The sequence below is a fragment of the Anabrus simplex genome, chromosome X, assembly GCF_040414725.1.
Source record: "Anabrus simplex isolate iqAnaSimp1 chromosome X, ASM4041472v1, whole genome shotgun sequence".
NCBI classification, from domain to species: domain Eukaryota; kingdom Metazoa; phylum Arthropoda; class Insecta; order Orthoptera; family Tettigoniidae; genus Anabrus; species Anabrus simplex.
This window is the reverse complement of record NC_090279.1, coordinates 170,350,212-170,373,520: the sequence shown is the minus strand read 5'-3', so window position 1 is coordinate 170,373,520 and position 23,309 is coordinate 170,350,212. Positions and strand designations below refer to the sequence as shown.

The 23,309-nt window shown below is 40.3% G+C and overlaps 1 protein-coding gene across 3 annotated transcripts in view; it reads right to left on the bottom strand.

Moving 5' to 3' along the window:
- LOC136886364 (eukaryotic translation initiation factor 4E transporter) overlaps positions 1-18,152 on the bottom strand; it is a 427,031-nt gene extending 408,879 nt beyond the window's left edge. For all 3 annotated transcript variants that reach the window (XM_068230726.1, XM_068230727.1, XM_068230728.1), the window contains exon 1: positions 17,865-18,152. In XM_068230726.1, the coding sequence (XP_068086827.1) occupies positions 17,865-17,919 (55 nt within the window). In that variant the 5' untranslated portion in view covers positions 17,920-18,152. The remainder of the gene's footprint in view (positions 1-17,864) is intronic.
- Between the last annotated feature and the right edge of the window lie 5,157 nt (positions 18,153-23,309).

Sequence of the window (23,309 nt, the reverse complement as noted above, 5' to 3'; positions counted from 1 at the left end):
GATCCAACACCACATACTCTGCAGCAGTTGTGGAAAGCACTGCCGGCAGCACAACTTCAGATAACTATAAACAATCTACCAGCACCTTATTATTAAGTACGCTTGCACATGGAGATTATTCTACTAGCTGGTGGTCATAATAATGAGACTTGAGTTTGTAGTAGTACATAATGTGTGTTGGCCTTAGTATGCCATATCACTCCCTCAGGCCTGGATATATGTAGTGATTCAATCCATGTGAAACCACCAATTATGTGATGTTTATTGACTAATTCTGCTCTGCCAGTTGCTTACCAATGATGTAATATTAAAAAAATGGTGGTGGTGATTATTGCTTTAAGAGGCAGTACAACTGGGCAATCATCCTGTTTCAACACTAATGAGACAGAATGGTCAAGCCCATGAGGTTGTCCAACAGCAGTTCTTTTACATGCCAGTAAGCCTACCAACAGGGGGCTAACATATTGGAGCACCTTCAAATACCACTGGACAGAGCAGAGAATGAGCCATGCAACTTGAGTTCAGAAGGCCAGGGCTCTACCGTATGAACTACTCAGCCTGGTAAAATACTGTATTTACGAGTATGATTATTTAGTGAAAGAAACAAGAAGAACAGAATATTGGATGAGTCCACAAGAAATATGAAGGTAAATTCCTGGGTGTTCATGTTCCAAACAGAATCAGAACAACTCACAGCCTAGTAGAGAAAGTAAGGGAAATATGAACATTTCTCAACAAGACCTTTAAACGCCAAGCTGAAACATAGGAGAAGTTGAACGAAATCTGTGCAAACTTTCAGAAATCTCACAGGCCAATTGTTCAGCAATGCCTATCTGAATTGTTAGGAAATCATAAAAGCTGAAACTGAATAAAAACATGCCAGAGAATGAACTAAAACCACAGGACAACATTACTGTCATTGGATTCAATTCATGATGGTGAAACAGACCAGAAACTTTCTTTTGTTCCAATGTGAGCTGTTTTACTCTAAGCAAGAAAGTGTAAATTTTAAAAAAAGGTATTGGTCATACAAAATAATTCTCTGCTGACACAGGATATGTGGTGTGTTACTTGTGGAAATCACACTATACGACCAACCTTCTCCACAGAAGCAATTAACTGTTGGCTATACTTGGCAAAATGTTTTTCTTTCTTTGAGAAGACAGCAGATGTAAAGAAAGCATAGGTGTGGTTTCACCAAGATTCCACAACAGCTCATACAATGGGTGAAAGTAATGCAGGATTATTATGTTTATTAAGACAGGGTTACTACAAATAACTACACAACCTCACTTCTTTAGACTTTTATCAGGGGGAAAAGGTAATTTAATATTGAATAATTAGTATTAAGCATTCTTTCTTATATACTACCTGGAACTGGTCACACGGAGGAGATAGCTGAGCTACAGTGGGCTCGACCACTGGTTGGTGGTCCTTAAATTGTTGGTGCACTTTCCAATTTTTTTTTTTCTACTTGTTTTTTTTTTTTTTTTTTTTTTTCCTAGTGGCTTTACACTGCACCGACACAGATAGGTCTTATGGCGACGATGGGATAAGAAAGGCCTAGGAGTTGGAAGGAAGCGGCCGTGGCCTTAATTAAGGTACAGCCCCAGCATTTGCCTGGTGTGAAAATGGGAAACAATCTTCAAGGCTGCCGACAGTGGGATTCAAACCCACTATCTCCCGGATGCAAGCTCACAGCAGCGCATCCTAACCGCACAGCCAACTCGCCCGGTTCCTACTTGTTTAACATCGGACTAAAATAATGAACGTGTTCAGCAAAAGAAGATTGGGAAGGTAGCGGCCGTGGCCTTAAGGTACAGCCTGGTGTGAAAACTGAAAACAACGGAAAGCCATCTCCAGGACTGGTGGTATTTAAACCCACTATCTCCTGAATGCAAGCTCACAGCTGCGCGGCCCGAACTGCACAGCCAACTTGCTCAGTCCTTCCAAAATTGACCCTGTATACATATACCACATGCATTCCACAATAAAATAATTCTGTTCGCCATGTTTATGTACAGAGTCATTTCATCAACTGATTCAATTTTTTACTACCGTATAATAAAGAATATTTCGGAGATTGATTAATAGGCGTACTTTCAAAGCTTATCACTTCTAGTTAACCTATTTTAAAACAATTCTCTATGGTACACAACACTTTTGTAATATATAAAAATGGCAATATGTATTTATTTTGAGGATCAGACTCCTTTAACAACAGAAAAATATATGTATGTTGTATGTTGGGTATTCAGCCCGATGGCTGGTTTGATCCTCTGCAGCTCCGCCAACAGCTGTCATAAATAGCCTAGGCGTCACTGAAGAGGTGTACGAGGGAAATGAGGAGTGGGGTAGTTTCCCGTTGCTTTCCTCACCGAGCCAGCCATTGCTACTACATATCAGATAAGATAAGATTTTATCCAAGTTCTGAAGGATCAGGTAGGAAAGGACATGTTAGCACCACCACCACCACAATGTTACATTATCATTTGGTGCCACGTACTTAGGCAATCTTGAGTCAGTTCATGCAGTAGTGCAGTAGAGATGAAACTGGAAGGTTCGCAATCTCAAACAAGTACAAGTTATACAGGTTTTCGCCTTAAAGTTTTACCAGCATATTGAGGAAAGACAGGTTTGTTTGACTAGCAAGAGAGGCATAAGATTCAGCACCTGAGACTGAAGTTCCAAGTCTCACATATCTGTCCCCTTGAAAAGGACAGAAACTTGACGATAGGAGATGGGGAAAAAACTACTCTATTAATATTTTATTTTAAAATCTAAGTTGATTTTAATAATAATGATAATGACAGCAATAATAATAATAATAATAATAATAATAATAATAATAATAATAATAATAGATAGGTATGATGTCGTATGGCTTTTAGTGCCGGGATATCCCAGGATGGGTTCGGCTCGCCAGGTGCAGGTCTTTCTATGTGACCCCGTAGGCGACCTGCGCATTGATAATCCAATCTAAAACCAAAACCAAACCCCATGGCACTACAGCCCTTGAAGGGCCATGGCCTACCAAGCGACCGCTGCTCAGCCCGAAGGCCTGCAGATTACGAGGTGCCGTGGGGTCAGCACGACGAATCCTCTCGGCCGTTATTCTTGGTTTTCTAGACCGGGGCCGCTATCTCACCGTCAGATAGCTCCTCAATTCTAATCACGTAGGCTGAGTGAACCTCGAACCAGCCCTCAGGTCCAGGTAAAAATCCCTGACCTGGCCGGGAATCGAACCCGGGGCCTCCGGGTGAGAGGCAGGCACGCTACCCCTACACCACGGGGCCGGCGATGATAATCCAATCTAATCAATTTAATTGAGTCAGTACCAGAGACTGGTCTGTGTTTTTGAAGTTCCAAGTCTCATATATCTGTTCCCTTGAACAGAACAGAAACTTAACAAGAGGAGATGGAAGAAAAGCTACTCTATTAATATTTTATTTTAAAATCCAAGTTGATTTTAATAATAATGACAATAATAATACCGGGCGAGTTGGCCGTGCGGTTAGGGGCGCACAGCTGTGAGCTTGCATCGAGGAGATAGTGGGTTCGAATCCCACTGTCGGCAGCCCTGAAGATGGTTTTCCGTGGTTTTCCATTTTCACACCAGGCAAATGTTGGGGCTGTACCTTAATTAAGGCCACGACCGCTTCTTTCCACGCCAAGCCCTTTCCTATTGCATTGTCGCCATAAGACCTATCTGTGTTGGTGCGACGTAAATCCACCAGGGGAAAATAAAATCATAGACATGATGATCCAATTTAATCAATTTAATAGAAATAAAATTTGTCTACTGACTATATTACAAAATTCCCAACTTTTTAAATTTATTTCAAATCCTGTTTACACAGTCTATCCTGTCCCTGGCACACTACACCACTGGGAGTGTCTGAAGGACAAGACGAGGGCAGCTTTTGGCCTAGCTGTTTTCTATTTACAGTATGAGGGCTATTTTTAAAGGACTGTTTTGCAATAAAGTAAAAATTAACCGGTATTGAATACTTTTGGGCCATTTATGTTTCATCCTGATCCAAGGAAAATTCACGGGGGAGAAAGGCTGAGGACGATGGAGGGAAAAATTCCTTCAAGACATGGCACAGAATCTTAATTATGGTACCTAATAAGAAATGAAACCAGAAGCTGAGGACAGAGCACAGACAAGGTATTGACTTAAGAAAATGATGATGATGTGTTCAGCTCCACTTTTGTTCAAACATTTGTTGTATCTTGAGGGGAGTTTTTGTAAACTCTTGTCATAGAAGTTTGCCATCTGCAATGAGAGCCATGCCTGAACCGTTGCTTTCACCTTTGCATTAGTGGGGAAATGCTTGTGGCGAAGAACCTTTTCAGATGAAGGAAGAGGTGGTGAAAAAAAGACTGAAGTTTTGCACTGTCATGAAGTAACAACACTCCAGCACAGAGAAGGCCACAGTGTTTATTATCGATTGGGCAGCGAAGTTTTGTCAAGATGATACAATACACAGCTCCACCGATTGCTGTCCCTGGTGGCATGAAGTCCACTCGCAGAACATCACATCTGTCCCAAAACACAGTTCCCATAATTTAGTGAGTTGAGTAATTCTGTCCGAATTTCACTACCGTTGGAGATGATGTTCAACGCCACTCCACTGGTTGCTGCTCGGATTCAGTGGTCATGTGGAACACAGATGTCTCATCCCCCATGACGATGTGGTCCAATAATGCATCACCTTCCTCATGGTACCATGTAAAAAATGTCAAAGAACTGGCACAGCTCTTGTGTTCCCCCGTTAGCATCTTCGAAACCCACCAACTGCATTGACATATTATGAGCAGTCTGTTTGCATGAAGGGTATGTAAACCTCAAACACAATATCGTCACTAATCAGAGATGGCCTACAGAGCGTGGGTCGTCAAGAACAATCCTATAATTACTTTGTCTACTAACAGACTGCTTCATCACTCATAGCGTTGGGGCCATACATTTCACAGATCTGGTGATGAATTTCTCCTGGTGGCACATTCCTTGCTGTCGAGATCCGAATACTGACTGTATTTAACATGCAGCGGTCAACCTAATGAATTCCATTATACGCCACAGAGTGACAACACAGTACCAATGTTGCAAGAAGCCTGTGTTTGGTGTGCAGGGTATGTCAGAAGTCAAAGCCATGTGCTAAACGACAAACGTGATTTTATAACATACCGACAACCGGCCCTTAATTAGAAAATAGCCTTCATACATTAGGAGTAGCTCTGAACATGGTGTAGAATCTATGGCTGATTATCGTCAAGTATCACGAGAACTACATCAGAAACAATTTGGTAGATAACTTGTTAAGGGGTGTCCAATTCGAACGGACAGAGCAGGCAAACCTGCAATAGTTGATGGGATAGCAAAAAGTTGGCAGCATTATTTGGTTTAGTCTCCGTAGTAATCTCACGGACCTTGGATGGCCTGAGACGTGTCTACCAAGAAGATGAAAAATTTTGAGGGGGAAAAAAATAAGAAAAAGTAGTGTGTAAAGGACATATCCGACAAGTACAATGTGATGTGATTCAAGTTATGAGTAAAGAAAGAGCTTCAACAAGTGAAATCTTCGACTGAGTACAAGTCGTGAATGGGGACACACTTTTAGAACGTAGCACAGTTCTAGTTTCAGTGTGGACTGGTATGCATAGCAGATCTCCCACAACCTGGATGGCAACCTACATGACAGAAAAATATGGGCTACAAGCATAATGGTGACGACCAACTGCCATAAAACCATATAAGAGGTGTCAACGGCTGTCAATCTCAGTGTCAGATTCATACACAACACTGTGCACAGGGAACTGAGGTACCATAGCAGAAACTGTGTGCCAAATGGGTACCCTGGCTTCTCACCAACAAACAGAAAGAAGCAGTAAAGATGAAGATACAGATGGAGTTATGCAAGCGACATCCACGTCCTATACCAATCGGACAGACAACACGTCTTGGTGGAAAACTGGGAATTGTGACAAAGCCTCATGCCATGATTTCAAGGCAATAACCAAGACGATAAGACAAGAAAGGAGATAACCTTTTTCATCAAAAGCAAAGAAAGGTGAAGTTATCTATTTCAACTAGCAAAGTCCCATTCACATTGTTCATTGACATAACCAGTGCAATTGGAGAGGCTATCAGCCGATGTCACAAATGACGGGAAATTTTTCAAGGGGTGAGCTTATGCTCCATATCGAACGTCCACATGCTAGCAATGCCAGAACAGATACTCTGCGTTGTTTCTTCTGGAGTCTTATGCATCACATGCCTTACAGCCCAGATCTCTTCCACTGTGAATAATATCTGTGTGAATGTAGAAGCCGCAGTTCACTCTGGGCAGCTGACATAAAGAGGAAGGACAATAGATGGAGTGCATCATGGAGATAAGCATTCCACATTTATTAAGACGTTCATAATATTAACAAATTCTTTAAGTAAGAGTGTGATTTTATAGAATCTGATTATGTTCTTTCAAGAATGAAATACGTCATTCTATTATTAATTAATTTTTTCTTTTTTGGGCATATTCTGTCATTAATTAAATGTTTTCTTTTTCAGGTAGTTTTGAGTTTATTCATCTTGGTTGAGTTTCGACAGTCTGAAAATCTTCAAAGTTATATAACATGACTTTGGTCTATCTGTCGATGAAGGCCCTTGATAATAAGCATTTCACCGCCAACCAAGCAGTTTGTGATGCTGCGGTAAAATGGTTCAACTAGTAACCAGTATCCTACGTGAAAAGTATAACGGAACTTATCAAGCGTAGGACAGGAGCCTGAACGGTCAAGATGATTTTCAGAGGATTCTCACAAACTGTTATCAGTACCGGTATTCTGTCGCTATGATGGTGTGTGCTGTTCAGTACACACAGTGTATGTTTATAGACACCAGTCTATGTTTCAATTGAAATGCTGATTGCATGACAGCTCTGTGTTTAGCAAAACTACATGTGGTCAGTATTTGGATGGGTAGAAAATGTGTTCTATGCATGAGGGGGAGCAGAAAGAGACTAGCCATCCCTACAGCAAGTGAACTCTCGTCACAGGTTGTCTCAACCAGTGATTTTTTTCCCTCCTTAAAATGTAAATGACAGGGGTTTGGAAGATGCATGTTCTTTTTTTATTTTTTACGATTTGCTTCATGTCGCACCGACATACAGTAGATAGGTCTTATGGCGACGATGGGATAAAAAAGGGCTAGGAGCAGGAAGGAAGTGACTGTGTTCTTAATTAAGGTAGAGCCCCAGCATTTGCCTGGTGTGAAAACGGGGTACCGTGGAAAACCAACTTCAAGGCTGCCGACGGTGGGATTCGAACCCACTATCTCCCGAATGCAAACTAACAGCTGCGTGTCCCCAATCGCACGGCCAACTTGCTCGGTGTTATGTAAGTTAATTGATGTACCAGTTGTTGTTGTTGTTTTGGGTCATCAGTCCATAGACTGGTTTGATGCAGCTCTCCATATACCGGTAGGATTAATATTTAAATTTCATTTACCTACCCCTCTGAAATAGGGCTAATAAAATAAAATTGATTATTGCTAGTAAATACTATATTTCAAATAATTAATACTGTAAATGCTATTTTTAATATAATATTTGCTATAAATTCATATGACAAGTAAAAGAGACAGAAGTGTTCAATGCTACTTCTGAGAACCTACCAACCCTTCCTAAGAAGTAACTTTACCTTTATATTAAAATATGATATACTACTGACAGTTTCCAAATAGGCAGGTAAAGGAACACTGCTATCAGCTGATATGAATTCAGCAGATTTACTTCATTACCAACTGTGAAACAAAAATAATTCTTATATAATACTCATGAATGACAAAGTTTTGTGTTGTTATTATTGATTAGTCCACTTCCTTTCTATCATTGCACTTATGCCACAAAATTCTAGTTCTATTTCATTCCTCTTCGAGATTCTTCCCTTTAGAAGTTCTTAGTATGCTCCAGTAAATAGCAGCAGGATATCTTCATTATACAAGGACATTGTTATTTTTATGCCGGGGATTGTCACTCGCCCGGTCGCCCGTGCTGTGAGCCTGTCTCCCACCAAGCACTTTGCTGTAATACATCCAGCACTCGACCAGCATTGATGATGCTGATGATGATGCTTGTTGTTTAAAGGAGCCTAACATCTAGGTCATCGGCACCTCATGGTACGAAATGAGACAAAATGTAATGACAATTTAAAAGTAAATGTAATGACAATTTAAAAGTCCACAATCGATTCTCTGAAAAGAATTCAAAACGTGATGATGAAGAATGAATGAATGGATGAATATGAATTTAAAATCATTGTTCATTGTAGTCTTTTTGAATTCTAGTCAGTGGATCGATTTTGGAATTAGTTTTAACTTTCAGTATTGTAGATTTGATCTGATAGAAGAATCAGGGAGTTGGTGGTGGTATACAATTTCTAATCACTACATTGCGAGCTAAAAGCCTGGATAAAATTCCAAACCTCTACGCAGTGCTCATATGGAGTGAGGGCACATAACGCTGTTGATGGTGATTCGTCTGTCGAATGGCGACGTTAAGACTTGAGCAGACCCCTTGGTACTATTCGAGAGGAGTAGGCTCTGTGCCGGCACAGGGTTTTACCCTCTCCCCTCCTACCATCATATATCACACTATCCATTTCATCTCATTAACTCCTCTGATGAGGTTGACATCAGGAAGGGCATCTGGTCATAAAAACCCTCCACGACAGCGATTCATCTCACCTCATACCCAACCCCGTAGAAAAACGGGGCAAGGGTTGGACAAATAAACAATTGAGGACGAAATGGGATGCACTACTCTTCAAGACAATCACACAGATATTATATAAATCCCTAATAGGAACAGCTCTCACAAAAATTCACAGTAGCAACTACATTGCACCAACCGATATGACAAGTGTTTTACTTAAGACTAGCTGCTCTGAATGACCTCCCTTGTTCTTTACCAATCCCGTTAGAGTTATGATTGCAAGTACTAGAAAGTTATTTTAATTTATTTTTCCCATTCTTTCACATCAAAAACAATATGATAAATAACATTAATAGCAATATTCTCCACTTCTTGGTCTAGCAGATTTTGTTGATAACTCAAACCAAATTACAACACTGCAGATATTTTGCTGCCAGTAGAATTATTAGACAAAGTAGCCCAATACAATAGAAGCAAAAGATCCACATGGGTCAATGCCCCGAACAAACAGCATTTAAAACAAACAAAAAAAAAAGAGAGAGAGAGAGAGAGCCCAATACACTACTTCAGAACAGCACTACATTTATATCGTTGGTCCGATAGCTTGCAGGAAGACAGTGCAAGTTTCTCCTGACACAGCACAAGACCATATTAAGAAGCAAGGGAATGCAAAACAGCAGACCCTGAAATTACGCAGGATAAATACTATGGAGGATAAGGAGGAGGGGGATGGCATTCATCTACAGTCCTTTCCTTACCCAATAACTTACGTACTGTCATTTTTCTTGAGGTTACAACATTTGCTTTCTCTATTGACACCTGAAATAACTTTGGAAATGGGCAGGAATTTCTGAGGTAGTATATCAAACCCTATTAGGGGCAACTATCAGGTGGATTATCTCTCTGGGAAAGAAAATAATAATAATAATTAAAAACCGATAACATTGGGTGGTGAATGGGAAGATCGAAGAATGTGGATTGAAAATAAGTGTAGAAAAGAGTAAAACTCTTGTTATGGCTACAGGGGAGAAAGAAGGCAAAGGTCAGATCAGACTTGCAGACAAGCCCCTGGAAGTAGTGGAAACGTTCAAATACCTGGGGAGTGAATTAATGGAGAATGCTCGACTGCATGCTGAGATTAGAGGATTCAAGCTCAAAGTTGTTTCTATCATAGTGTAAGAAACATGTTATGGGACAAAGATGTGCCATTGGAAGCAAAGGATACAATGTACAAGATGTATTACGTACCCATAACAACTTACGGAGCAGAAACTTGGACAATGACAAAGAAGGATGAGAGTCGAATACAGGCATCCGAAATGAAGTTCTTTAGAACAGAAGAGTAGAAGAGACAAAATAAGGAATGAGAAAATCCGGGAAGAAATCGAAGTGGAAAAAATGAATGATAGAATAGAAAGGAGCCGATTAAGACGGTTTGGGCACGTAAAGGAAATGAGTGATGCTAGTTGCTTTACGTCGAGCCGACACAGATAGGTCTTATGGCGACGATGGGACAGGAAAGGGCTAGGAGTGGCCTTAATTAAGGTACAGCCCCAGCATTTGCCTGGTGTGAAAATGGGAAACCACGGAAAACCATTTTCAGGGCTGCCGACAGTGGGGTTCGAACCTACTATCTCCCGAATACTGGATACTGGCCGCACTTAAGCGACTGCAGCTATCGAGGTGATGGAAATGCAAATGCAAGGAAGGAAAGGCCGTGGACGACCACGATTCAGATGGAAGGATACAATCCAACGCAGTATTATAGAAAGAAACCTGGACTGGGACACAGAGTTGGAGGAGGAGTGGTGGAAGGACCAAAGAAATTGGAGAGGAACCATATTTACCCCTACCCGGCTACAGCTGGACAAAGGGAAATGATGATGATGAACATTGGGACAACTGTTATGGTAAATAAATATCTTGAAGAGCATATAACATTTGAATATTGTCATTACCAAACATGGAATATTCGAGGGCAACAAGTGACATAATCTACTCGCATATCCCCCGAAAATTGTGAACAAAATATATCCCAGTACATCAGGAAAAATTAATTTATTGCATATCCCACGTGAAGTTCGGAAACATCACAGCAATAGTCAATGAACAAACAACCAAATTAGTTCAATGCAGCAGTTGCAACATGAAAGTAAATAATGAAGACACAATAGAATGTGAATACTGCCATAAATGGCAACATCTAGAATGTTGCGGAGACGTAATGAAATGGAAGAATTGCAAGCACACATGGTTATGCTCAGAGTGTAAACCAAAACTCCTCTGCATGACCGACATAGAAGAGGGAGTGACAAAGAATGTATTAATGCAAATGAAGACCATTATGGAAACGATGATGGAAGACATCCAAGAAGCTATAAAGACAGGAATTACATCAGTATCGACCCCTGATGTAAATCACCGTACTGATCCCCCACCAGCAAAGCCCTCCAATGAAATGACATGTGAGGAAAACTGTGTGCGAAGTTCAATAGAGCCAAATCAAAGAAACAACAAACAAAGAAATAACTGAGGTTTCCAAGATGCCTGTGAGGAATCTGGCCCTAGAACTCAAAATAACAAATGGATGGAGGTGATAAAACGAGGAAGCAAAAAAATAATAGGAACAAAGGACAACACTCAGATGAAAGCAGCACCACTCAAAGCCTGGTTGTTTATAGGGAGACTGCACGAAGAAACCAAAGCTGAAAATATCTTTGCATATCTACGAGAGGGTGGTATTACAAAAGAAATATTGTATGAGGAGATAGAATCGAAAGGGCAATACAAGACTTTCACGGTTGGTATCAATTTTGAAGACTTGGAGAAAACAAAAGACCCACTTTTCTGGCCAAGAAACGTTCTAATGTGTTATTACCGCTTTAGAAGACCTGATCAAAGAGTTCTAATACGTTTCAACGATGAGCAAGAATGTCCAATGACTACCAGTTACCAGCCAACAACAAGAAGACACCACATTGTTTGACTTGACAATGATTATTTGGAACGTGGAAGGCCTGAGAAACACATTAGGCCTAGTCCATTCCCTAAATATACAATAAATAGCTACGATGTATTAATATTGACTGAAACGATGATTACTACCTCAATAGAAATCAAAGGAAAATACTCAGCTCATTCGGTAGTGAAACAAGGAGGTCAAGGGAGACCATATGGCGGAACATCATGCTACATCAGTCCGAAGATGAGACAAGTCATCTCAAGAAACGTTTATGAAGAATTCGTACTGATGAAAACTGGAACCATAACACTTCTAGAGTTTTATTTCAAACCAAATACTGAAGTAGAAACAATTCTGGAGACTATTATGAGCGCAATCTCATCAACAGGCCCAAATCATGGTGGGTGACTTCAACTGTCATATAAATAAAGAAGTACAAAGGAGTAGGATTCTAATAGAAGCTCTGGAAGAAATTGGATACTCACAAATGAAGCTGGCCAGAAAACTTACTTTTCGCTGAATGCTAGTAGCACGATTGATCTCGTTTTCTATAGAGGGCTTAACCTACACGTGATACAGCAGAAGGTAGATTATACATCCGCCGTGGCTCCACTCAGAAAACATGTCCCAATCATTACCAGATTTAGCACTGATCTCAGTAAACATCGTCCACACCGGGAAAGGTCCACCAGAGCTTCACGAAAGCTTGACCTTCAAACCCTGGCAGGAAAAGAGGAGGAAATCAACTTAATACAACAAATGGTACATCGGGATGTTTCATCTGCAGGCCTAAGACTACAGGAGATCATCCAGTCAAGTGTTGCGGGCACTACATCGGACGAGACTAACAGGACTACAGCAAGACATACATCACTATTCTCTACAGAGAACTATAAATCCCTCCTAAAGGAGAAGCACAAAGAACATTTAGAAAATGAGCTCGGAAATTAGCCAACAGCGCTGCAGCAGACCCATTTGAGCCCTGACGCAAAGAAAACTCCCATCACCACCCACCACACAGATAGAGACTTGGCAAACCCATTTCAAAAATATTCTGAATCCTGATAGTGTACTGAGAGCCTTCCCTCCTCCGCCACCATCGACAACAAGAGAGCACAGTCCAATCACACAAAGTGAAATTGAAGAGACTACTGCTCATGTAAAAATACAAAGCAGCCGGACCTGACTGAATCTTCAATGAATACACCACTGCATCATATATATTACTTGCGAACATATGGCAATGCCTCCTAAATAAATGTCTACCGAGCTCGATAGCTGCAGTCGCTTAATTGCGGCCAGTATCCAGTCCTATAACGAACCATTTATATTGGTATTATAAATTTACTCATTCAGGACAAATATTTCAGATTCCCTATGGGAATCAATATCTATGTCATCTGATGGCCAAGCAGGCATCAATTTTTGATAATGAGACAAAATCTCTTAGTGCATTGGCACTGCCGGTGGCTCCAGTTAGCCTACGCAGTGGCCTCCACGGTATGCACTAGCCAGCGTATTGGTAGGTGTGCTAGGTACCAACTGATGAGCCCACCCTAGCACACGAGGGCGAAACGCTGGCAACCAAGAATGAGTTAGCTGGAAAATTTATAATGTCCAATAACGGACCATTTATATTGGTATTATAAATTTACTCATTCAGGACAAATATTTCAGATTCCCTATGGGAATCAATATCTATGTCATCTGATGGCCAAGCAGGCATCAATTTTTGATAATGAGACAAAATCTCTTAGTGCATTGGCACTGCCGGTGGCTCCAGTTAGCCTACGCAGTGGCCTCCACGGTATGCACTAGCCAGCGTATTGGTAGGTGTGCTAGGTACCAACTGATGAGCCCACCCTAGCACACGAGGGCGAAACGCTGGCAACCAAGAATGAGTTAGCTGGAAAATTTATAATGTCCAATAACGGACCATTTATATTGGTATTATAAATTTACTCATTCAGGACAAATATTTCAGATTCCCTATGGGAATCAATATCTATGTCATCTGATGGCCAAGCAGGCATCAATTTTTGATAATGAGACAAAATCTCTTAGTGCATTGGCACTGCCGGTGGCTCCAGTTAGCCTACGCAGTGGCCTCCACGGTATGCACTAGCCAGCGTATTGGTAGGTGTGCTAGGTACCAACTGATGAGCCCACCCTAGCACACGAGGGCGAAACGCTGGCAACCAAGAATGAGTTAGCTGGAAAATTTATAATGTCCAATAACGGACCATTTATATTGGTATTATAAATTTACTCATTCAGGACAAATATTTCAGATTCCCTATGAGAATCAATATCTATGTCATCTGATGGCCAAGCAGGCATCAATTTTTGATAATGAGACAAAATCTCTTAGTGCATTGGCACTGCCGGTGGCTCCAGTTAGCCTACGCAGTGGCCTCCACGGTATGCACTAGCCAGCGTATTGGTAGGTGTGCTAGGTACCAACTGATGAGCCCACCCTAGCACACGAGGGCGAAACGCTGGCAACCAAGAATAAGTTAGCTGGAAAATTTATAATGTCCAATAACGGACCATTTATATTGGTATTATAAATTTACTCATTCAGGACAAATATTTCAGATTCCCTATGAGAATCAATATCTATGTCATCTGATGGCCAAGCAGGCATCAATTTTTGATAATGAGACAAAATCTCTTAGTGCATTGGCACTGCCGGTGGCTCCAGTTAGCCTACGCAGTGGCCTCCACGGTATGCACTAGCCAGCGTATTGGTAGGTGTGCTAGGTACCAACTGATGAGCCCACCCTAGCACACGAGGGCGAAACGCTGGCAACCAAGAATGAGTTAGCTGGAAAATTTATAATGTCCAATAACGGACCATTTATATTGGTATTATAAATTTACTCATTCAGGACAAATATTTTAGATTCCCTATGGGAATCAATATCTATGTCATCTGATGGCCAAGCAGGCATCAATTTTTGATAATGAGACAAAATCTCTTAGTGCATTGGCACTGCCGGTGGCTCCAGTTAGCCTACGCAGTGGCCTCCACGGTATGCACTAGCCAGCGTATTGGTAGGTGTGCTAGGTACCAACTGATGAGCCCACCCTAGCACACGAGGGCGAAACGCTGGCAACCAAGAATGAGTTAGCTGGAAAATTTATAATGTCCAATAACGGACCATTTATATTGGTATTATAAATTTACTCATTCAGGATTAATATTTCAGATTCCCTATGGGAATCAATATCTATGTCATCTGATGGCCAAGCAGGCATCAATTTTTGATAATGAGACAAAATCTCTTAGTGCATTGGCACTGCCGGTGGCTCCAGTTAGCCTACGCAGTGGCCTCCACGGTATGCACTAGCCAGCGTATTGGTAGGTGTGCTAGGTACCAACTGATGAGCCCAACCTAGCACACGAGGGCGAAACGCTGGCAACCAAGAATGAGTTAGCTGGAAAATTTATAATGTCCAATAACGGAACATTTATATCAGTATCCAGTATTCGGGAGATAGTAGGTTCGAACCCCACTATCGGCAGCCCTGAAAATGGTTTTCCGTGGTTTCCCATTTTCACACCAGGCAAATGCTGGGCTGTACCTTAATTAAGGCCACGGCCGATTCCTTCCCACTCCTAGCCCTATCCTGTCCCATCGTCGCCATAAGACCTATCTGCGTCGGTGCGACGTAAAGCAACTAGCAAAAAAAAATTTAAAAAAAAAATAAATGTCTCGAAACAGGAGACCTGCCGAGCAGCTGGAGATAATCAACAGTTAAACTACTCTATAAAGGCAAAGGTTCAAGGGACGATCCAAACTCATACAGAGGTAACAAAAAGAGTCACTCAAGTTGCAGACCCTCTGATCCCTGAACAACAATACGGTTTCAGGAAAGGGCGCTCCTGCCTACAAGCTGTACAAAACCTTTTAGACGACATCCTTGAAGCACTTCACATGCCGAAACAGAAGTTCTACGTGATCTTTATAGACTACACCAAAGCTTTTGACAGCATTGATAAACCAATACTCTCAGAAAAACTAGGAAAAATGGGAACAGGCACCAATATTAATATCCTGATTAGAAACATATTGTGTTACAACATAATCAGGATAGATGACTCAGTCACATCATCTGGAGAAATCACTCAAAGAAGACGAGTCCTGTAGGGTGACCCCCTTAGCCCGCTTCTCTTCAACATTGCCACATCTGACACAGCACAAATATTTTTACCTACAACACAACATCACTGTATATCCATACTGACGACATGACCCTTGGTTCAACAAACAAAAACGACTTACAAAGATCACTTAACCTCCTTATAAAATGAGTGGACCGAATTAAAATGGAAGTAAATCAAAAGAAAACCGTCCAAATGGTGTTTAGAAAAGGTGGAAGAAGATCGAAAGAAGACATTATCTTGAGAAAAAAGAAGCCATTGGAAATTGTGAACTCCTTCAGGTACCGTACCTGGGAGTAACCCTCCAACCAACAACAAAGTCGTTTAGAATACACATTATGGAGAGAGCTACAGCAGCAACCAAGGGAAGAATCTAGAGAAAACAAAGGCTCATTTCTTAAAGTTCAAATATAGTCCATCAAGATCAGTATATGAACTCACGAAAGAGACTTTCTTGTTGGAGGACCTACGAATAAGATTCTTGCTCCCATTCACGACTAACTAGGCAAAAGTTGTACAAGAAAGACAACAGAAGAGGAAAACCATATGGCCCGAGATTTACACTGCAAATGCAATGCTAGATCGGTCATGGACAGGACCCAAACAAGACCTTCGTTAACCGGGCGAGTTGGCCGTGCGCGTAGAGGCGCGCGGCTGTAAGCTTGCATCCGGGAGATAGTAGGTTCGAATCCCACTATCGGCAGCCCTGAAAATGGTTTTCCGTGGTTTCCCATTTTCACACCAGGCAAATGCTGGGGCTGGACCTTAATTAAGGCCACGGCCGCTTCCTTCCAACTCCTAGGCCTTTCCCATCCCATCGTCGCCATAAGACCTATCTGTGTCGGTGCGACGTAAAGCCCCTAGAAAAAAAAAAAAAAAAAAGACCTTCGTTATTTGACAATGGGATTAACGGTGCACGGTTATTATCACAAAATATGTAAAAACAAAACGTTCCATGAACCTCAACAGGACTGCGTATGTGATCTGTGCAACCTGCCAAGTGACAGATGTCATATTACCAACTGCATGAAAAGAACAAACTCAATCAGTTCCCATTGCAAGATGTGATATTTCTCCTATTATGCACACTTGTGCACAATTCTTACATTAATATTGTCATTATTATATGCTATCTATGAATGTAACTAGAACGTTTTAAACTCATTTGTAGATGTTCATCACCGAACGGGTAGCCTTCAAAATATTCCAAATTACTGTAGACCTAAATTTGAAAGCAAGCGCACAATTGAAAGAAAATAAACTCGCAACTGGCTATTAAATTACACTAAAAGATTAACACAGAATTAACTTTATTCGACGAAACGTCTGACGTAGGCCTACTATGTTACGGAATTTCAAATGATGCTAGGTTATATTTATCTACAGTCATATTTTGTCTCGATCATCGCAGCGTCAGTTAAAAGGAATGTGAGGATAGTAGAAAACAACGCTGCCAAGTTGCAATATTTTGAATGTCAAATATCAAATACGGTATCATGAGATTTTAAAAAAGGAGAATAATAATATTTATTCCATCGTATTCACTGGAAAGCCAGCTAAAGAAGCTTACAAAAGAAACAACAGTATAAAACCATTATGACTAAACATGTAGATAAACGACTCGCCATCAGTCACGTAAAATTCTCGTGCATTAATACCTCATAATAATAAATGAAGAAATATAACCCCATTCGGTTAATTGCCACAAGGTCAAGAAACCTACACAAACCTGTACATAGCAGTACATTTTTCACTTTGCAATATGCTGTACTAACCTTCTTTGTTTACGTTTCGAATCACAACAAAAACTAAAGCTCTCTTCACTACCGTTCAACTCAAAGCTTCTTCACGAAATACTACATAAGGAATAGTAATTGTCATGTTTATGGTTGGATTTTCAACCAGTACTGGAGGCCATTAACATTGTAAACAAACATGACAGCTGACGTATTTGGTGCTCTAGTTTCACCTACATGGCAACCACAATAAAACCGTTATTGACAAAATATGTACTCACTTTCACTCGCTGAATCCCGTTTTTCTTGATCCTTCACCACCAATGCTGAAGACATTGTCTTTTCGTATTATACTATTCGTAATATTATTCTATTCCGCAACGGACTACTGTTTTTATCACAGATTATCTTTATCGTCAATACACTCGCTCACATACGCACAACACTCACACCACTTAAAACCTAAATCGACACAGTGGTTCTGTGTCTTAAATAAACAATTAAAATGTCAAAAGGGAAGCATTCTATAGAATTAATCATAAATAAATTCGAACATTTAGAACCCCACTGATGCAAAAATAGAAAATGTCGGCGTGTAGAACCGAGAACTAAAAATATGAAGTTCTTTGAACAGGAAGATAATACACTACGATCAAGTCACTCTCCAAATTTCACTTCAACAAAACATTTCATGAATGTCGTATAAACTGCAATTAACTACGAAAAGATATATTTACGAATTGGTGACAAATGGACAATCGACATTTCTCTACATGTAATTAGTAAATTAAATACAGTACTCACAACACATGAGTACAAATATCTTTACTATTATAACTCTTTGGTATATGGAACACCACCGCAATCTATGGCCTATTTGTGAAATTAAATAAAAGGAACAAAACACCACCTGCCGAAAGGCGGACTATTTTTGGCTAAGTAGGAACTGTACCACTTTGTTATTTCAGCTCAGTTGAAACTTTTTTTTTTTTTTTTTTAAGTTTAGTTTATAAATCTCAGGGATAGATTAATTCTACAAATATTGTTTTAATTCTCATCCCAGAGGGATAATTTTCCATTTCATCAACTGAGAGAAATCTCAGATACGGTATAAATAACATCCGTCGCATTTAATTAGGTACGTACAAAAGTGCTACCGTACTACAAGCAACTCGTCTCCTTTCTCTCAATTCTTTCCAGCCTAAACTTTGCAACATTTTGGTAACGCTACTCTTTTTTCGGAAATCAGCCAGAATAAATTGACTTTGGATTTTTATTTTTTTATTTATTTATTTATTTTCCAGTTCTCGAATCAAGTAAACCTCGCGAGGGTGCCTATACACCGAAGCCATACTCATATTGTGGTCTTGCCGGTCTTACCAGAAATGTATATGCCCTCCCCTTTTCATACTTACAACAACCCCTAAATACCCTCATAACCATGTGAAGAGATAATGAAAGCCTTTATTTACAATCCCGTTCATGTGAATACCCCAACAAAGATCATTCCTTATCTTAACACCTACTGGGCGAGTTGGCCGTGCGGTTAGGGGCGCGCAGCTGTGAGCTCGCATCCGGGAGATGGTGGGTTCAAACCCCACTGTCAGCAGCCCTGAAGATGGTTTTCCGTGGTTTCCCATTTTCACACCAGGCAAATGCTGGGGCTGTACCTTAATTAAGGCCACGGCCGCTTCCTTCCCATTCCTAGGCCTTTCCTGTCCTATCGTCGCCATAAGACCTATCTGTGTCGGTGCGACGTAAAGCAAATATCTATCTTAACAACTAGGTAGGCTACTTACTGCGTTCCCCATGACGAACGTTGTATAGGAAAATATAAAAGTCCATTAATAGTGCCTTACGGAATTCCCCTCTTAATGCTTATCAAAAAATGCTTCACCTACTCTAAATACCTGAATTATATTTTGTAGAAAGATATAGCCACCCATTCAAACACTCTAGTCCAATTAATTGCACTCATTTATCAGAAGTCTCCCATGATCTACCCTTCAAAAGTCTTAGATAGGTCAATAGCGATACAGTCCATTTCACCCCTAACTCTAAAATATCTCCTATACCTTGCTGGAATCCTATCTAACATATTAAGAAAGAATGTTTTCCCAGAACTTAAATGCGACACATGTCATGCTGACTAACCTCAAATTATAGGATGTATGTTTATCTCCCTTTCCTTTAAAAACACGAGTTACTGTAGCAAATCTCCATTCATTTGACATAACTCCTTCATGCAAACAGTAATCCAATAAGTACTTGAGGTATGGTAGGCTACTATATCCCACCACATTGCCTATAGCAGGGATGGCGAACCTTTTCCAGCTAGTTTGCCATAAGTCTGGTTTATTATTCTCAACCGTTAACCATGCCACTTGTTATTTTCCTTTAAGGACTGGCTACCCCCCACCCCCCACCCCCCACCACCGCCGCCACCTCCACCACACACACACTTCCTTTCATACATATGTCGATTCCCACAGGGAATATGAAATATTTGTCCTGAATGAGTAATCTCCAATTATGCTCCATTATATGTTATTAATGTATTTATTTATTATATCTTTAAATACATATGATTCCATGTTCCGTGGTCGTATTTTGCAAATTTATCAAAAATCCCTAAGTTTTGAGAATAATAAGCTCCCACTGTAACACACTTCGTCATTAAATATTATTAGATATAACAATAAAAAATAGGTACTAATATTGCCAATGGACTTTAAGTGAAATATCGTTCTCAAATTTAGCGTGAAACTTGATGCTGAATCTTAGTAGCCATGTCATTTATGTTAGGTTTATAACATAGACTATCTTCAGCAACACACAAGAAGTACTTAGGTCTGAACCAAGACTGTTCATAACGAGGCCAACGTCGGCCTCGGTTCATAACTGTTGACTTCACAAAGTTCATTGTAGAAAATAGCTGCTCGCAGGCGTACGATGACCCAAACAAAGTAAGTAGCGCCGTAGCAAGTTTCTTCATGGCTGAAAACGTTTGTGAGAGGCTGTTCTACTGTTCAAGAATTAGGCCTAAGTTCTCTGGCTTCTGGATAGAGTATTCACCATCAACAGCACACTCGATTTTCACCAAGGCTTCATCAAGTTGTACGAAATTGTTCACCCATGTACTGCTTTCTTGAAATTCAATCAACTCCATTTCTAAATGGTCAATAAAAAAATTGACCTTAATGTCACTCATGAACGGGTCAAGAAAGATACAGACGAAATGAGACTTACTTACAGAAGATGTGATCAACAATAGAAAGGAGTTGAAGCCGAATTGGCATCAGGATATCGGAAGAGATACCACTAAAATACGTACGGTAATGTTTTCTCCAAATGTCAAAATTGGGAAAATCTCTTGGAAATTACCGTATTTGTTTTGAATTTTGTAAGACGTCCACTTACTTCTTACAAATACTTTTTGTTTCTTCAAAAGTTAATTGATTTGAAAAATTTGACATCAATTCAATTTGTACTTTAAGTGAAGGAAATTACTTAAATGTCTTTGTTTCAAAATCCCTGACGAATACTTCAAGTTTTCTCCGGAATGATTTTATGATCTCAAACAATCTATCTGCAGTATGCCCCTTTCCTTGCAGTGCCTTATTTATACCATTGTATACTGCTGTAAAATCACGGAGGGGCATTCAAACACACAGCCAAATAGGGTCCGTGTGTTCTGGGAATTCTTCCTGCGTTTCTATCATGAAGAAGTGAATTTCGTCCAAGAGCTCAACAACTCTGGAGTACTTGCCCACGACTCAGCAACCAAACAGTAGGTCTTATTATACATTACAAGTACGCCGTAGTAAGATTCCACTTCGTGTAAATTTTCGAGAACTGGCGATTATTTAGAGCACGTGCACGTATGAAGTTCACAATTTTGGTTACCCCGAGAGTACTCTTTGACATGACTGCATACCTCTTTGCACATAGGACTTCCTGGTGTAACATACCATGAAACTGTAAAACAGAGTGTTTCATATTTTCTTTAAGAAATTTCACAATCCCATAATGAATACCAAGCATACTTGGGGCAGTATCAGTTATCCCAGACACAATATTCTTTAAGTCAAATCCCATTCTAATACAAGTTCTTGCTTCACTTCGTTCATTATATCTTTCCCTGTAATTCCTCCCTCACCACATTTCAACAAGGAAATTGGACAAAAACAACTATCCTTGTTTTCAATTGCTCCGAAACATCTCCACTCATCCTTATTATTCTACGCTTGACAGTATTTCTGCTGGCTGGCATTTGATTCTGTTAATTATTTGTTGTTTGTTAGGAAAGTTTTCAAATAATGTGTCGGACGTCAATAAGAAAGCGGTTTCCTATGCTGTACTGCTGTACTGTGCAGTGAGACAGTTGGAAACAGCCGCACTGATATTATTCCTTGGCGTGAAATATGATACATGTATAGCTGTTTTGTACATTGTTAGATGTTTTGTAAAACGAGTTCTCTTCTTTCTTCTTTTGGCATGTAACGAACATTTGAATGAGTCGTCTCAAAACGGCGCTTGGCATTAAATGTGCGGGATACAATTGTTTTCGAACACAGGGTACACAAAGCTTTATTGCTTCTTTCTATCACTCCTAATTCCCTTGTCCACTATTCTTGAAGAATCCAGTTACTACCATTCTTAAGTGCTTTTTATTTTATTTTTTTATTTTTTTATTTATTATTATTTTTTTTACCGAAAACATGTTTTTGAGATCCGTATACAAACGACATTCAATAAACAGTTATACACAAAGAATAATTGAGTGCTACTAGCTACTTCACACAAGTCAAACTTTACTCACTCACTGACTGACGGCCAGATTTTCTATATTTATTTCTTACACGTAAAACACTATGGCTATACGATGCACGATATATGTATAGTCTGGAGTAAAAGGTGTATATAAAATCTGCAAGTGGCCTGCCACTGGAATCGTGTTCGCGTGTCACTAGGTGACATAGGTTCGCCATCCCTGGCCTATAATATATCCTCAGAGACCAAGCAAGTGGCCGTGCAGCTGTGAGCTCGAATTCGGGAGATAGTGGGTTCGAACTCCACTGCTGGCAGCTCTGAAGATGTTTTTCCGTAGCTTCCCATTTCCACACCAGGCAATGCTGGGGTTGTACCTTAATTAAGGCCACGGCCGCTTCCTTCCCACTCCTAGCCCTTTGCTATCCCCATCGTCGCCGTAAGACTTGTCTGTGTCGGTACGACGTAAAGCAAATAATTTTAAAAATATATCTTTAGAAATCTCATCAATTAGAGCTGCTTTTATAGTTTTCAAATTTTGTATCTTATTGTAAATGTCTTTGTTATCGGAGATGAATATAAATTATTCTTCGTTAGTATTAGTTATCTCCTCTACTTACAGTAACATACATTATTCTTCGTTAGTATTAGTTCTAGAGCCTCCGTGGCTCAGACGGCAGCGCGTCGGCCTCTCACCGCTGGATACCGTGGTTCAAATCCCGGTTGTTCCATGTGAGATTTGTGCTGGACAAAGCGGAGGCGGGACAGGTTTTTCTCCGGGTACTCCGGTTTTCCCTGTCATCTTTCATTCCAGCAACACTCTCCATTCTCATTTCATAGCATCTATCAGTCATTAATAAATCACTTTGGGAGTGGCGACCCCATCGTACTACTAGCCTATATCTGCTTCATTTCATTCCATCCCTGACCCGGCCAATGACTGGAAAACAGGTTGT